General features: G+C 37.9%; 1 protein-coding gene across 5 annotated transcripts in view; it reads left to right on the top strand.

Moving 5' to 3' along the window:
• The window catches only part of SEC61A2 (SEC61 translocon subunit alpha 2), a 28,163-nt gene extending 13,352 nt beyond the window's left edge, over nt 1-14,811 (top strand). For all 5 annotated transcript variants that reach the window (XM_022580308.2, XM_022580303.3, XM_022580305.2 and 2 more), the window contains 8 exons: nt 1,799-1,930; nt 2,056-2,165; nt 6,329-6,482; nt 7,510-7,670; nt 7,985-8,182; nt 10,582-10,773; nt 11,243-11,319; nt 13,749-14,811. In XM_022580308.2, coding sequence (XP_022436016.1) covers nt 1,799-1,930; nt 2,056-2,165; nt 6,329-6,482; nt 7,510-7,670; nt 7,985-8,182; nt 10,582-10,773; nt 11,243-11,319; nt 13,749-13,935 — 1,211 coding nt within the window. In that variant the 3' untranslated portion in view covers nt 13,936-14,811. The remainder of the gene's footprint in view (nt 1-1,798; nt 1,931-2,055; nt 2,166-6,328; nt 6,483-7,509; nt 7,671-7,984; nt 8,183-10,581; nt 10,774-11,242; nt 11,320-13,748) is intronic.
• Nucleotides 14,812-17,150: the final 2,339 nt, after the last annotated feature.

Raw genomic sequence — 17,150 nt, 5'->3', positions numbered from 1 at the left:
TTTTTTAGATTGCACTTATAAGTGATATCATATAGTATTTGTCTTTCTCTGACTTATTTCACTGCTGTTTGTTCATTTTAAAATTCATTTGTAAGAATTCTTTGCCCTTTAGACAAATTCTTTTGCCCTTTGTTACTTGTGTTCATTTTTCTTTTAACTATTACCCTGTCTTTTGCCACATGGAGGTTTCATAGTTGTATCTAATCATATCGTCCATTTTTTGCTTGTGGCCTTTATGTATTTTGTTTTAGAAAGGCTTTTTCTTTTCCAAGATTAAAAGCATACTCACTTCTGGTGCTTCTGTACTTTGTCTTTTATGGTTATATTTTCTAAATCTGTGGCCTTTATTTTAATGTAAGTCATGAGATAAGGAATCTAGGCTTAATTTTCTATATTGGCCAGTTATTTGCCAAGGTTCATGTATCCTTCTTTTCCCTATTGAGTGGAAGTGCCATATTTCCTAAATGAAATGTTCATTAAAGCTTGACTGGATTAATTTTTGGACTAGATCCATTTGACAGTTTTAAATTTTGGTGATTTGATATAAAAAGAAATCTCCCTACCTGCCTACTAGCTTTAATGATAAAACATATTTTTATCTTTTACCATTGAGGAAGTATCTGAGAAAACATGAAGAGTCCATTTAAGATGCCATATTTTTTTAAAATTTATTTTATTCAAGTATAGTTGATTTACAGTGTTGTGATAATTTCCGCTGTACAGCAAAGTGATTCAGTTATACATATATACATTCTTTTTCATATTCGTTTACATTATGGTTTATCACAGGATATTGAATATAGTTCCCTGTGCTATACAGCAGGACCTTGTTGTTTATCCATTCTCTATATAATAGTATGCATCTGCTAATCCCAAACTCCCAATCCGTCCCGTCCCTCTCCCAACCCCCTCCCCCTTGGCAACCACAAGTCTGTTCTCTATGTCTGTGAGTCCGCTTCGTAGATAAGTTCATTAACAATAGAAACATGTTGATAACCAGACTAAAATAACAGGAAATGATTTTCCACTTAAATATTTAAATGAAATCAAACCGTACATGCTATTTTTGAATATTTTTCCTATCCACTATGTCATTAACATTTTTCATGCCACTCAACATTCTACAACATTGATTTTGATGACTTCCTATATAATTTTATATTTTGAATTAGGAGAGTCACAGCTATTCATTTTTGTGTGTGTGTGTATGGTACGCGGGCCTCTCACTGCTGTGGCCTCTCCCATTGTGGAGCACAGGCTCCGGACGCGCAGGCTCAGCGGCCATGGCTCACGGGCCCAGGCGCTCCGCAGCATGTGGGATCTTCCCGGACCAGGGCACGAACCCGTGTCCCCTGCATCGGCAGGCGGACTCTCAACCACTGCGCCACCAGGGAAGCCCCACAGATATTCTTAAATATCATCTTTTTATTAACTTGTTATTTAATTTTTGGGCTTTTAAAATCCTGCGTTAAAATGTTTAGTGTAAATTTTAAAAATAGTGATTTGGACAGAAATCTTGGACAATTTCTTTCAAAGGATTTCTTTAACAATTTAAGCTTAGAATTCACAGAAATTTACGTTTTTGTAGTATTTATAGTAATTTTGATTCAATGCATTGTTGTGAGGTTGTGTTAATAAATGAGAGGGTTTTTTTTAGCAATTAATGTTTAGGAAATGAAAATTTGCTTGTTAACGTTTAACATGTATTTCATAGACATAATTAAGGACTGGGACTCTTCTAAATTAATCTGCATTGGATATCGTAAAGATTATTTACTTTTTTCCCCTTCCTTTACAGGAACATTAATGGAATTGGGTATCTCCCCAATTGTAACATCTGGTTTGATTATGCAGTTGTTAGCTGGAGCCAAAATCATTGAAGTTGGAGATACACCCAAAGATAGAGCCCTATTCAATGGAGCCCAGAAACGTGAGCATCAGTACAATTAATAAAGAGCCTTTTCCAAATTTGAGAATTTTGTGGCAAAGATGTTTTTCTAGTCTTTTTTGTCTTTGGTTATAAGCATGTACTCCTTTTCCCCCAATTTTTGTCAGTATTTGGTATGATCATTACCATTGGGCAAGCCATTGTGTATGTCATGACGGGCATGTATGGGGATCCCGCTGAAATGGGTGCTGGAATCTGTCTCCTTATCATCATTCAGGTAAGAAATACAATTTTTCATATGGATAACAAAAAAGTTTGTTCCTTCTTTTCTTTTGAAATAATTCTTTAGGTGATTGATATACTCATTTTCTTACTTTATTGAAGTGACATGTATAAGTTGTGTTGATGTTAAAAATTAAAATGTATTGTAATAGCCCCGTAGATGTCTAATAATTATGGATCAATCAACTGTATTTCACTGATTCTAAGATGCACATTTTTCACATTTCGATGTCTCTGAAATCAGGATGTTTTCTTAGAGTTGATGCAGTCACACGTGCGGCCAGCCAGGTGGCGGTCGTGATGGTAGGCATTGCCTGCATGTGTACGTCAACTTGGTCAAAGCTGTTTATATCGTCCTTATATCACTTGGTTATAAGCATTGTTGATAAAACATGTCGTTGAGTTTAACTGCTGTTTAAAATGTCTTCCAACAGTCTGCTGTGATTTGTTATTGAAATGAAGAGTTATTGTGTATAAACAGAGGCACAGAAAGAGCAAGTTAGATGATAAACATCTAAGTCTAAACTTTTTTTAAGTAGAAAATAAAAAATTCTTTGTAATAGGTTATTGTGTCATAGTTTAATTGAAGTATTTTTTTCTTTCTTAATGACACATAATAGTGTTACAAATAATAGTATCTTACAGTAAGTGAAATACCATATAAACACACATATATATATCCTATGGATTTTTTAAATGGATATTTTGGAATGGAATTTTTGAAGGCCAACGTGATTTTCCCTCTACTAAGTATCTTAAAATGTGTAAAATTTGGAAGATATTTCTCTAATGTAGTCATTAAAAATCCTTTAGAGAAGTTACCCAGGAATGGACTGTACTTAAGTTATATAATAGTTATTTACTGGATTTTGAAAAGAAGCTTGCTTAAGTTAAACACTGAACGTCTAGAGTCCTGGTTATCTTGGAGATGCCTCTTGTTCACTCTACGAAATTAGGATTAATTTAGGAAACAATTTTTTTAATGGTCAAAAGGACCAAAGTCAGAAAAATAGTTTAAAATAAAACTAAAACACCAGTTTATTAGTATATATATACATTGAGAAATACAACCATTTCGGATTGGCATGCTTGACCATCTTTTTTTTTTATAGGAAATCTTATATAGGAAACAAATCATAGTAAGAAGATTGTTTAGTGAGTATGATTCAGAACAAGGAGAATGGGATTGTTGAGGTATTTATTGGGCATCATTAACACATATCACAGGGCTTTTCTAATGAAATGGAAATATTTCATCTTTTAACCAGGGGAGGAATCTTTAATGGACTATTAGGTAGTTTTCTGAGCCCCAATAAGTTCCCATTTGGTATGAGGTACACTTCTTTAAAGGATAACTTTGTCATTATTTCTCCATTTGAAAAACACCTTGGGACTTCCCTGGTGGTCCAGTGGTTAAGATTCCGTGCTTCCACTGCAGGGGACACGGGTTCGATCCCTGGTCAGGGAAGTTTCACAGGCCGCATAGTGTGGCCAAAAAGAAAAAGTAAGAAAATTAAAAAAAAATAAACGCCTTGACTGGCAAATTTATAACCCCGGGGAATTAGAGGAAGAAGAGTTGCAATGGATGGGAAAGAAGATCCTCTGAAAACTGGTTTTAGTATCTTTCAGTTCTTTGGCATGAGGATACTGATACACCAATTTTTGCCTTATTTTGTTTCTTTACAGCATTTGCTTTATGACCCATAGTTAGAATAACCCTGCTTTCTAAAAGACACTCAAAATTGGCATCTAGCTCTAAGAACATTATGCATCAGTAGAATTTTTCTAGTATTTAGTAAGGGTGTATTTATATTCTTAAGGAACCTCAGCTGACCAGCTCTGGGCTAGTTAGTGAAAGTATTGACTTCTTATGAAGTCAGTTATGAATTTGAATTGATAAAAAATGGAGTTAAGCTATTGTAATTTTTTTTCCGTACCAGAAATCAAGGAATAGTTAAATTCCTGGAACGGAACAAGTGAAGTGGGTATATACTAAGTTGTTTACATAAATTCTGGTGCACAAATATTTGTCTTGTGGTTAATCCTTCTAGTGTTAATGTATAGAGAAATTTTTCACATTTGATCATAGGTGGGTAGTGACCCATTGCATCTTTTTAAGGCTTTGCTAACATTGAAAATGTGTAGATTTGCTAAAGAGATGTAATTAGATCAGTGTGTTTCCACCTAGAGATTTTGAAAACTGTTTGCATGCTGTTATGTAAGGTATTTCTCACCTTAATTATTCTTGTTTCATTCACATGTTTCATTCACATTCATTCACTTGTCAGTGTTTTTCCACTAGTGAGTTTTGGAATCTAAATAGTGGGTCTTGATTAAAATTTTAAAAAAGAGTAGAGAGTATCAGTGTGCATGGCACATAGTAGAGGTAAGTATTATTTTGTCAAACTGAGTTGTGTGTGTGTGCGTGCACGCATGAGCAAGGTTGAAATGTTAGTGTTATTTTTATACATACTTTAGAGATTCATATGTATTGAACATTCTAGAAGGCATGCAATTAGTATTCAGTTTTTTTATCAACTGTTCTAGTCAGTGAGATGCTGTCAGTTTCTGATTTCTCATTCCCTGCATAGGCATGCATGCTTTTTACCATCTTTTATTCCTTTAGTTATAGAAACCATTTCTCATTTAGGTTTCTCTGTAATTCCTTTGTCCAGTTAGAGAAGCACGAGTTTGATTTTCACCAGATATAAATGAATCACCCTCTAGTCTGATGGACATTGGTGTGAACAGGGGTTTGGAGAATTATCGTTGTTTCAGAGCTGCCTGTGTGACCTTGGACAGGTCATTTAATTAGAAGTCCATGATAACACTGTCTGGCTGATGGTTTGTGGACAGCTATCATGCCCTGTAGAGGGTGGGCTTCTGTATTTCTGATGGGGAGTATGTACTTGTTACATAACTGAGGTCAAAATAAAATCTCAGTAGTTAAGTCCTAACTTGTCTTTTATCTTGTCAAATTGGTAAAGTTGGTTTTCAAACAGTAAAGAATTTGTGAGCTCTCTTAGGAGTTTTGAGAATTTTACCTTTTTTACAGTCCATTGAAATTCAAACTTAAAGATTGTAAACAGACAAGTTAGGCTCTGTACAGCCATTGAAATGACAGTTAAGGAAAAGAAAAAACACGGTTAAGGTAAGCATGCTTCAAATGGTGTACTGTAGTTTTCTCTTCTTAACAGGGATATTGGGTGAACTGAGTAAGGAACGAGGGTGGGAGGCTTCAGAGCTGGGAGGAATGGAAGGAGCATCTCCTCATGTCTGTAGGAGGGTGTCTTTGAAGTGGGGACAGGTGTGAGATTGGGGGCCTAGAAGCACATTTTCTTCCCCCCTTGATTAGGTTACTGAAGTGTGGGGAAGGAGTCACATGACCAAAGAGGTCACTTGTAAAGCTGTGGATTATTTCTAATTGATACATACTTTTACTGATGTTTTCTCCAAGAGGAAAATTAAGAATTTTCAATTTCTCATAAAGTTAGTATGCTTTCTTTTTTTAAAAAAAAAAATCATGAACTTAAGAACCTGGTGAACCCTTAATTGTTTTCAGATTTATATTCAGTTTTTGTCACTGTATGTACTGAATGCATTTTTACATTGTTATAATCTGTGTACATATTTGTGCTCTACTTTTTGACTATTCTATTGTATATATTATATAGAATACACATATATAAAATCTATAATACTTAAAAATGTATCAGCATAGTTCACATGCTTTTCCTTTAATGGCCTATAAAATTGCATCTTGTTACTGTATCATAATTCATTTGGTCTTTTACTTACTTGAAGCTATTTGGAATGCTTTTCAGTTTCTTGCTGTCATAAATGCTACAACTTTGTGAACATTTTTGTTTTAGGGTGCTTTTCAATAGGTCTTATTTAAACATTATAAGAGAAATATAAATATACTTTAAAAGTCAAAGTGTCTGCTTTATAATGTAACAACATTTCCAGTCCTCTCATGTTCAGAATTGGCTTCTGATGAAACTAAATCGGGTTAGATGCAGGGTGTCATAATAGTGATACTGCATCGACTAGGTTTTAGTGTTGAAAATGCCTGTACTTTGAAAGTAGTCAATGGTGTTCACTGCCCCTTTCTGAGTTTATTCTTGCTTCAGCTTACTTGCATTTCTTTCCCCACAGTTGTTTGTTGCTGGTTTGATTGTGCTGCTGTTAGATGAGCTGCTACAGAAGGGTTACGGCTTGGGGTCTGGGATTTCCCTCTTTATTGCCACCAACATCTGTGAAACCATTGTCTGGAAGGCCTTTAGTCCCACTACCATTAACACTGGCAGAGGTACAACGCACAGGGACGCAACTGCACGGGTTTGGCCGGGTGTGTGCTGAGAGGAGCACGAGGTGGTGGAGCGGGACTGCCGACAGACGCCCTGGTTTGCTGTCCCAGGCGACGGCGGATGTCAGGTGTTCCAAAGTTGATAAGCAGAGATTGGTGGAGTATGAACTGTTGCTTCAGAAAGAATAGTATCTAAAATTTAGCCTCTGCTCATTTAAAATTTCAGTGGTTGCAAACATTTAAAAAATTTTATTTGCCTAAGCCATTGTTGCAGAAGTCATTGATTTTGACTGATTTCAGCATTCCTCGAGGGATAAAAAGGTAGTGGATTTCAGATTAAAAAAACATTATTGCATCATCAGGGAGTACTAGTACTTTTGCTGCTGTTCTCCTTGGCTTTGTAATAGCACCTAAATTATGAAATATTTCATTGTGTTTCCCCTTACCCATCTCCACTTCTCTCAAATGCCATCCAGGATTTGTAATGGTTAACATCTAACCTGGTCCCAGCCTTAAGAAAATAGCGGTGATGGTTTATTAATATACTTAGTAAAATGAATTAAAGGCAAGCTTGGTAGAGTAGTGTCTGTCTTTCAACTCTGACATCTTTATTCTGCTTTGCTGCTTCTTTTCCCCATCTCCCCCCACCCCACCTCTGAATGTTCTTTTCCCTTCCCTAAAGTAAAGGTGAGGCAAATCATTATGAACTAAATATTTGCTTTGGTTTATTCTACTTTGTTTTCATCAGTTTTCTGCTTTTCATCAGTTTTCATCAGTTTATTCTACTTTGTTTTCATCTCAAGAATAGTCTCTTGAGAAAACTTCAGATTTATTAAAAAAAAAAAGACATATTTGCCTCAATGATGTAAATATTTTTTAGAAGCTCCACACATGGCTGTATCATAAACATAGATGAATTATTTGGACTCATATTTTCTGCCTTGTACTGGAGCTTCAAGGTTATTTGTTTTGACTTTTGGGACAACTTTGGGTAATGAAGCTACAGCCGATTTCTATCTTGATTTATCAGGTACCGAGTTTGAGGGTGCAGTCATAGCTCTCTTTCATTTACTGGCCACCAGGACAGACAAAGTTCGAGCTCTAAGGGAGGCTTTCTATCGTCAGAATTTACCCAATCTCATGAACCTCATTGCTACAGTTTTCGTGTTTGCTGTTGTTATATATTTTCAGGTAAGTATACTTTCTTCGCTGAAGTTAAGTGGAGTGTGGATTTTTATTTTGCTCTTAAAGAGGAGAATACCATTTGAAATGTTAGCAGCTAAGTCAGTGTTTCAAAATCTAGTTAGGGAAATAATTCCATCGTTTAGACTCTGAGGTGCAAAATATTAGCAATTATGAAATAGAATAGGATTTCTATTTCTGTGTGTCTCTGTGGAAGGGAAAGTTTGTTAGCATTGTCTTTGCATAGTCCCTCCTGTGACTGCCTCGTCTGGAGTCGTGGTATGTGCAGCCTCTCCGCCTTACTCCTAAGCTTCCTTTTTCAGGGATTTCGTGTGGACCTGCCCATTAAGTCGGCCCGGTACCGAGGGCAGTACAGCAGCTACCCCATCAAGCTCTTCTACACCTCCAACATCCCCATCATCCTGCAGTCGGCCCTGGTGTCCAACCTGTATGTTATTTCCCAGATGCTGTCAGTTCGATTTAGTGGCAACTTTTTAGTAAATTTACTAGGACAGTGGGCTGTGAGTATTTCATTATTTATTCTAAGTATTCAAATTTATTGTAATTTGCATTTCATGCTTTTAACTGAAAGAGATGAGCCATAATTGAAGCAGTTGCTATATATAACATTTCTAGATTCATTTACCTGTAGCCCAGTTTATCATTTATTTGGAAGAGTTGTAAAACTGTAAGCATTGTAAAACTAAGATTGGCCGAGTACTTTGTACTATTTTACGTCTAGGAAGCATTTTCACATCTCGTTTGAGTGACCTTTTAGGTTAAAATCACAGTTGCTCTTATGAAAGTGATTCCCTGTTTTGTAATCTTATTCCTCTATTGTCTAGAATAATGTTTTTTTTCCAAGAAGCTGATTATATAGGATACCGAAATCATCCTCTCCTGCCTCCCCCGCCGTTTTTCATGGCCCAAATGGCAGTAAATAAGAAAGGCACATAATAACTATATTGAAGAGAGAACAGTTGCTAGAAATGGAATCCAGTAAATTCTGCCTTCCTCTTTTAGATTTTCATCATAGCTCCTAAAGCAAACCAGCCACATTGTGATTGAGGTGTGAGTTATTGTAGGATTGAATTTTTTTTTTTTTGGCTGCGTTGGGTCTTCGTTGCTGCGCACGGGATGGGCTTTCTCTAGTTGCGGCGCGCAGGCTTCTCATTTTGGTGGCTTCTCTTGTTGCGGAGCCCGGGCTCTAGGTGCACCGGCTTCAGTAGTTGCAGCACGTGGCTCAGTAGTTGCGGCATGTGGGCCCTAGAGGGTGCGGGCTTCAGTAGTTGCGGCGCGTGAGCTCTAGAGTGCAGGCTTAGTAGTTGTGGCACACGGGCTTGGTTGCTCCGCGGCATGTGGGATCTTCCCGGACCAGGGATCAAACTCATGTCCCATGCACTGGCAGGCAGATTCTTAACCATTGGGCCACCAGGGAAGTCCAGGATTGAATTTTGACTGGTTTAAATTTTCACCTGACCAAGGAGTGTTTTTTCCCCCTTAAAACTACAGAATTAGAGAAGAGTAAGAGCCTTTATTGTTTTCAGAATATGTAATTCTAGAATTTGTATTCCCCCAAAGAACTATTTTTTTAGTCATTCCTGAAATACGGTGCTTATTCTATGCATTTGTCTTAACGTGCTACCTTTTGTATTGTAAGTTGTAGCGACGTATCTTTCTGCATTTACTGAAGGCCATTTTTAAAATGTAAAGTTTAATAGGATGAAACAGTAATTCTTGAAAGGCAGTTGAAGGAAGTATGATTCCCTTTATCCGGAATAGTTGACCCTTGAACATGGGTTTGAGCTGTATGGGTTCATTTAGACGCAGGTTTTTTTCAGTAGTAAACACTTCAGTACTGCATGGTCTGCAGCAGGTTGAATCCTGCAATGCAGAACTGCGGATACGGAGGAGCCGTGTACGCGGAGGAGTAACAATAACTTATATGTGGATTTCGACTTCATGGAGGGTCGGTGCCCTAACCCCCTCGTTCAAGGGTCAGCTGGACTCCTTTTCCATTCATTTAACAGAAATTGGATTGCCTGTGGTGAGGGGAGGGACTGTCCCTCCCCTCATGAGCTAATAATCTGGCAGTCATTATTACTATGACAATTTCACAGTAATAAATATACTGAGTGGTTGTATAGATTGTGTTGTGATCTTAATGAGTTTTTTTTAAAGTGAGAGAGCTATTGGGAAGTTTAATTTGTCAGGGCTTTTGATTTAGAATCAGTGATTCTAGGGGCACAGTAAATGAATCATTTGGAAATTGTAAATTCAGGAACCAGACATTTTAATCATTGCATCCAAAAATTGCTTTCCCACCATCTATGCCCAGAACTTCTATTTAATATGAGCAAATACATGTTATTCCCATTTCTTTTACTATAAAAATTCTTAAATGTTTGTGTGGATTAAAAAATCCCTTTATACTTATTAAAAGACTACTCTTTACAATATACAAATCATATAAAGTTTAGGTAGTGAGTCGTTAGTCTTCTGTTAATATTTCAGTTGATTGCATTCTTAATAGCATACCTTGAAGTGAAAGAATATGTATGTACTCTTACATAGTTCAGAAAATTTCTGACTCTAAATGTTATCAGAGATCGATGTGATCTATTCCTGTCTTCAGGAAGAGAAGATTCTTCTTGTAGAAGTATTATAATTTTTTTAAAAAACTGCTCTTCTGTTAATATATTCACAATGTCTTATGTAATAGACACTCACTATATAATTTTTTTTTTACTCACTATATAATTTTGTAAGAGTGAAGATATCAGACACAAAAGTAAATCCTTTAAGTTACATAGAATCATTAGCTGTAGGTGCTTTGAGCTTAAAACATCGTCATAATTTTTGAGGAGTTTGAAAAGTCACAGAAATGTGACAATTTGTGCTTTTTATTCTTGTTCTATAGGATGTCAGTGGGGGAGGACCTGCTCGTTCGTACCCAGTGGGGGGCCTTTGTTACTACCTTTCTCCTCCTGAGTCCATGGGCGCCATATTTGAGGATCCTGTCCATGTGGTTGTTTATATCATCTTCATGTTGGGATCATGTGCATTCTTTTCTAAGACATGGATAGAGGTGTCTGGTTCCTCAGCCAAAGATGTAAGTATTTGGTTTGTTTGAAAATGAAAAAAAAAATTCATAATTTTTAGGTGTCAAATGGTAATTGATACACTTAATTACTTCTGTAATTTTAAACTCAAATTCATACATTCTTAATGAGGTAATGTCATCCCCAGGGAGTTAAAAACTACAGGTAGTTCCTGGAAAGTGAAAAATTCTTAGATTTTACAATGGTTTGTGAGGATCCAAAGCTCAACTCTACCCGACAAAGTCTTATTCCTTAGTATTTAATTTCTCTTTAGGGAGGTGATAATTAAGGAAAGATTGAGAAACCCTGGCTTAAGGTATGGGTAATGTGGTTGTGCAGCATTGTAGCCTCAGGGAATATTATGATATGACAGTGTCTACTTCAGTCTTCCTGTATTTTCTGTGGAGAGCACTTCACACAGAACCTAGTAGTAAACAGTGAAATAGAGTTTGATTTTAAAAGTTGTTTTTCTCTTCGCAGGTAGCTAAACAGCTTAAAGAACAGCAAATGGTAATGAGAGGCCACAGGGATACCTCTATGGTTCATGAGCTTAATAGGTAAGGAAGGCCATTAGACTCAGTCTTGGATAGGAGAGAGAATGTGTTACATACACACACGTGTTCTTGGTTTTTCAATCTATCATTTGTTCTCAGATGTTATTTAAATTCATATTTGAAGCACTTTTCTTCTACTTAACACAAAAGAACCAAAATTTAACACAAATGTGAATTGTTCTCCACATCAGAATTGACACCTAAATTATTATTTTAATTGAAATTATGTTCCCTTCACTGCTCAGCCCAGTGTTAAAATGCTGTAGGTCAGAGGTCCTCGTCTGGCTGCACTTAAAACCACCTGGGAACTTTTAAAAAATACTGATATCCCGCCTCTAGGAATTGTGATTTATCTGGTCTGAGGTGGGTCCCAGGCATCAGTTTTTTGTGTTTTTTTTGTTTTTTTTTTTTTGTACGCAGGCCTCTCACTGTTGTGGCCTCTCCCGTTGCGGAGCACAGGCTCCAGACGCGCAGGCTCAGCGGCCATGGCTCACGGGCCTAGCTGCTCCGCGGCATGTAGGATCTTCCCAGACCGGGGCACGAACCCGTGTCCCCTGCATCGGCAGGCGGACTCTCAACCACTGCGCCACCAGGGAAGCCCCAGTTTTTTGTTTTTTGATAACAGTTTATTGAGATATAATTCACATATCATGTAATTTACTCATTTGAAATATACAGTTTAGTGGGGTTTTGTTTTTAGTATACTCTGAGTGTGTAATCATTACAATATAATTTTTAAAACATTTTCATCACCTGGAAAGAAACCTTGTACCTATTAGTTATTCTCCATTCCTACCCACCCTCCCACCTCCCAGCCCCAGGCTTTTTATCTAGTGTCTGTAGATTTGCCTGTTCTGGACATTTCATATAAATGGAGTTATATGTGATCCTTTGTGACTGTCTTTTTCACGTAGCATAATGTTTTGGGGGTTCATTCATTATTCGTGAATAATATTCCCTTGTATGGATGTACCATGTTTTGTCTATCCATTCATCAGTTGATGGAAATTTTGGTTGTTTCCACTTTTTGGCTGTCGTGAATAATGCTGTTGTGAACGTACTTGTTCAGGTTTTGTGTGGACATGTTTTCATTTCTCTCAGAGTGGAACTATTGGGTTGGGTAGTAACTGTGTTGAACATGTTGCGGAACTGCCAGACCCTTCTCCAGAGCAGCTGCCCCATTCTGCATCCAGCTGCAGTGTCTGGAGCTGCTGCACGTCCTCACCAGCACTAATTCTTGTTTTGATTTTAGCCACCTAGTAGGTATGAAGTGGTATCTCATTGTGGTTTTTCCCTTTTCATTGTGGTTTTGATTTGCGTCTCCCTGATGAGTAATGATGTTAAGCATCTTTTCATGTGTTAATTAGCCATTCAAATATGTTCTTTGGAGAAATGTCTCTTCTTTTGCTCATTTAAAATTTCTAATTGGGTTGTCTTTTTATTACTGTTTTTAAGGGTAAAAAAAATATTTTGGATGTATCTCATCAGGTAAATGATTTGCAAATATTTTGTCCCATTCTGTGGGTTGTCTTTTCACTTTCTTGATGGTGTCCTTTGATGCACAAATTTTAAATTTTGATACTCAGTTTTTCTATTTCTTCTTTGGTTTCTTTGTGCTGTTTTTGGTGTTGTATCTAAGAAGCCAGGGTCACAAAGATTAATCCTCTTATGTTTAGGTCTGTGACAACTCTGAGCTCATTTTTGTTTCATGTGAGATGGGGTCCAGATTCCTTCTTTTCCATGTGGATAGCCAAGTGTTCCAGAACCATTTGTTGAAAAGGCATTGGTATTTTAAACTTTTTATTTACAACATGGAATAGATTGCAGAGTGTTATAATGAACCCCTGCGTTCAGCTGTATCCAGCTTTAGTCGTTATCCTTCTCCCATTCTTGTTTCATCTACTGTCTTCCCCATCCATGGTCCCTCGCCCCCATCTTTTTTCCCCCTCTGGAGTATTTTAAATACAATCCCATTATTTTTAACAGTTCTCCAGGTGATACTAACGTGTGGCCAAGGTTGAATTGCTATTGAATAGGGTCATCCAAATCTTGTCACATAAATTTGATACTTAGAAAGCATTTTGATATTTACTCTTCATCTACGAGAGGGAGCTAAAGGTTACCCACTTACAAACAATATTAAACATTCCAATACTTAAATCACAGTTGAGGATTCTCCTCTTCTGCTGTAAAAATCATGTATTGCCTTTCTTGGCTATTAACTGGTTTCTTGAAATCAGATCATTTCTTGAGTCAGATCATTCCTTTCATCATTTTCATCAACACATAACTGTGCACAGCCCTGGACGAATCGTCAGTACTGCAGACAGTTCCCTGGCACGTTAGTTCAATTTTCTTCCGCCTGTTACTGCTGCTTCCTGCTGCCCCTTCCTGTGGGCCTCCCCTGCCTGACTCGGGGTTTTGTCTTCCAGGTACATCCCCACGGCGGCTGCGTTTGGGGGCTTGTGCATCGGCGCCCTGTCGGTGTTGGCCGACTTCCTCGGGGCCATTGGCTCGGGCACTGGAATTCTGCTTGCAGTCACCATTATTTATCAGTATTTTGAAATATTTGTTAAGGAACAGGCTGAAGTTGGCGGGATGGGTGCTTTGTTTTTCTAAATGTTCCAGTATTTTTGTGTGTGTGAAAGGGAAAATATTTTGACTCATTGTTTTTGTCAGATAATGCTGGCTCCCCTTTTCTTCTCTCACAGTTTGTTTTCAAGTGTTGACCGTCTCATTCCTGAAATGGGCACGGAGCTAAGCCTGTGTGCAGCATTAGTACCAGCTGCCTTAACATTAAAGTTTACATTATTCATTAAAAAACCTACATGCAGTGTTGCCTGTGATGCTGGAAACCAATGTACCTGCCTTGCCATGTTCGGTTGTAACGGTGAGATGGTGACGTGGATCAGTTTTGCACACAACATTCAAGACACTCGGTATTCCCCCCACTTGTTTAAAAACAAATGTAGTTCAAATTGCCACTTTCCAGTATTTTTGAGCTTATTTAATGAGTTCTGGATCATTTATATCTAATCTATATTTTAGATATAATTACTTTTTATACTTTTTTAACTCATAGTATCCACATTCCCACCCTCCCCCATTTTATTTGTTCCTCCTCAAAGCAGCCACTTAGCCCAGATGAGCAGAATCAAGCTTTCAGAGTCAAATCTGTCACCAGAAACAACTGCTTATAATTACTCTGCCTGTTTTCCATTCCCCTTTCCTCCCAGGGACAGCACAGTTGGTGCTCTTTTACTGTATCGGCTATGCCTTGGAATTCTAACACGTCACTTGAGAATACTCTTCAAGATACTATGCCCCAGTTTTTTTTTTTTAATCCCTAAAGCAAAGATCTAATTCTCAAGCAATGTCTGTAGTTCAGTGGGGGTGAACAATGAGTAATTCACGCTAGGAATCTGTGTATGTTGTTGTACTTTATAGCAGCAACATGAGTGTAAACAGTAGACAATAAAATTTTATTTAATAAAACTTTTGGTTGTGTTGGAAAAATAAAATCTGGTATTAAATGATTTCTAAGATTATATAGGTTCATTATATTCATACAGAATTCATCCTGAGATACCTATTGCAAATGTATTAGTTTAATCCTAAAAATATTGAGGGACAGTGAGTGGCCAACGAAAGGGTACTCAGTTTTGTGACTAACATTTGGAAAGACCAGAAAAAAAAATGGTCACAATATCGCAGCCTCCATTTGCAATAGCACAGTTCTTTATAAATAATTCTTTTTGGGGGGGGGCCGCTGTGCTGCATGGCTTATGGGATCTTAGCTCCCCGACCAGGAATCCTTCGTAGTGAAAGCACAGAGTCCTAACCACTAGACCGCCAGGGAATTCCCTAATTCATTTTTCAAAGTATGTGCTTTATTGCCCAAAAAGATCAAACTTAATTTTTCAAAGAAGTCCTTCTCATTCATATGGTTTTCTATCATTGTTTACTTTCTTAGTGCAGGACGTGTATCTTATTTAGCTTAGGATCACAAAGCCAACTAATTTCAGGAGGAAGGCAGAGGAAATACAGGCAGGCAGGAGGGTCGCCATGTCCACTGGAGAGCATCTCCTGAGGGCCTCAGACCACTGTTACCATGGAAATACAACCCAGTGTTACAGCTCTTTTTCCCCAAAGAAGGTGGAAATACAGCTTTTAATAATAAACCTTCAAAAAAGTACTAATAACCTTCAACGTTTAAATACTGATACACTAATAGGGCCAGCCAATGAAAGCATCCAGACTGCCAGTTCTCAAACTGACCGAATTTCCAAAGCATAGCCTTTGATATTTGCAGAGAACATAAACTGCATTAGGCGATGTTCTAGGATTTAGGTGTCACTTCTGAACTGCACTCAGGAAAAGAAGAAGGCAGAAAGGACAGGCAGGGGTTACAAATCTCTGTCCTCCATCAGCATTTGTGTAGCTTTATCAGTTGGCATGGGGAGTGGTTTTGCAAGAGTTGGAGGCTGTTTGGAGACTAGTTCTGTGTGCTTGAGCCTGTGCATTCTCTGTATGCTTTGGTGTCTCTTGATTTTAATGAAGAGCAGTAACGAGGGCCTTGGGTGCTCAGGGAAGAGGATTACAGTCCCTGGAGAATCATGATGCCCATGGTTAAAAATAAGGATTTAAGAGGCACAGGGGAAGGCTACTATTAGAGCAACTAGTTGGGGCTAAATTTTCATAGTATTCACAGGGAGAGTAGACTTCATCTATACAGTTCTCTAGTTGCATGATTCTTTCCATTCTTTTTAGGAAGTACAATATAAAGATCTATTTTTGCTCATAAAAATATCTCTAGGTAAGTCAGTGAACCTGCAGACAAGCAGACTGTACTGCAGCCTTTTTGGCATTAGTCCCCTGATCTTATCTGGCTCTGAGGGGCCTGGCTAACCCCTGGTCCAGGGCTGGAAACATGACTTAGGGGTAGCCAATGAGAACCATCCAGAGACCTCTACACCAAAGAGGCAGTAATCCTGGAGCCTCTGAGGCTACAGAAGTCCACACAACAGCCAAGCTCAAGAGGTAAGAAAATGGCCGGTGACACCGGTGGACCTTGAGGATTGGGGGCAGGGGAAGTTTGGGCATGGCATGAGCCGGAAACAATCCATATTTTCCTTTAAAGAAGCTTGTATTGGGTTTCTGGTCCTTGCTAACTGTGCTGGCTACACTCACGGTTTAACACCAAGACAGTGCCCCAAACCGTGTAAATCTTATTACTATGAGCTTGGTTTTTAGAAACTTCAAGTACTTTTTGAGGTAAGGATAGGAAATGAGATTCTGAAGTATATACACGTGCTTGAGGGAAGGGCCCTGTATTTTCATTAGCCTCTGAACCTTGGTACGTGGATGAATCGACCGTTTTTCATTACATAAGAGCTGGTCACCCTCCAGTAGTTAGATGGCTATAAGGACACTAGCTAACTGGAAACATCTGCTTATTACGAATGTTATTCTCTTTTATAACTTCTGCTATGCAGATTAATTCCATATAGCAGATAATTAGGAGAGGCCAAGAAAGTCCCTATATGGGTCTTTTAAAAAAACTCTAATGCTGTAAACGGTTGTTTGCATACCTCACTACATATTTTTTAGTGGGGTTGGGAAGCATTGACCTAATTGGAATTCAGGGCTATTTTCCTATGAAAATACCGTATCTCCTGGATTAGAGTAGAAAAGTTAACAGCTAAGCTTTCTTTTTTAAAAGCTGGATTAAACATTACCTGCATTTATGTTGTTGTTCTTTAATACTAGGTGTGGAGTCTAGCATTTAAATGAAGTCTATAATCTACCTGTAATTACAATTCCATACCACCACA

The sequence above is a fragment of the Delphinapterus leucas genome, chromosome 2 (genome assembly GCF_059928025.1).
Source record: "Delphinapterus leucas isolate spDelLeu-1000000601 "Yukka" chromosome 2, BTC_Dleu_Yukka2, whole genome shotgun sequence".
In the NCBI taxonomy this organism is placed as follows: Eukaryota; Metazoa; Chordata; class Mammalia; order Artiodactyla; family Monodontidae; genus Delphinapterus; species Delphinapterus leucas.
This window is presented reverse-complemented; position numbering and strand designations above follow the sequence as displayed.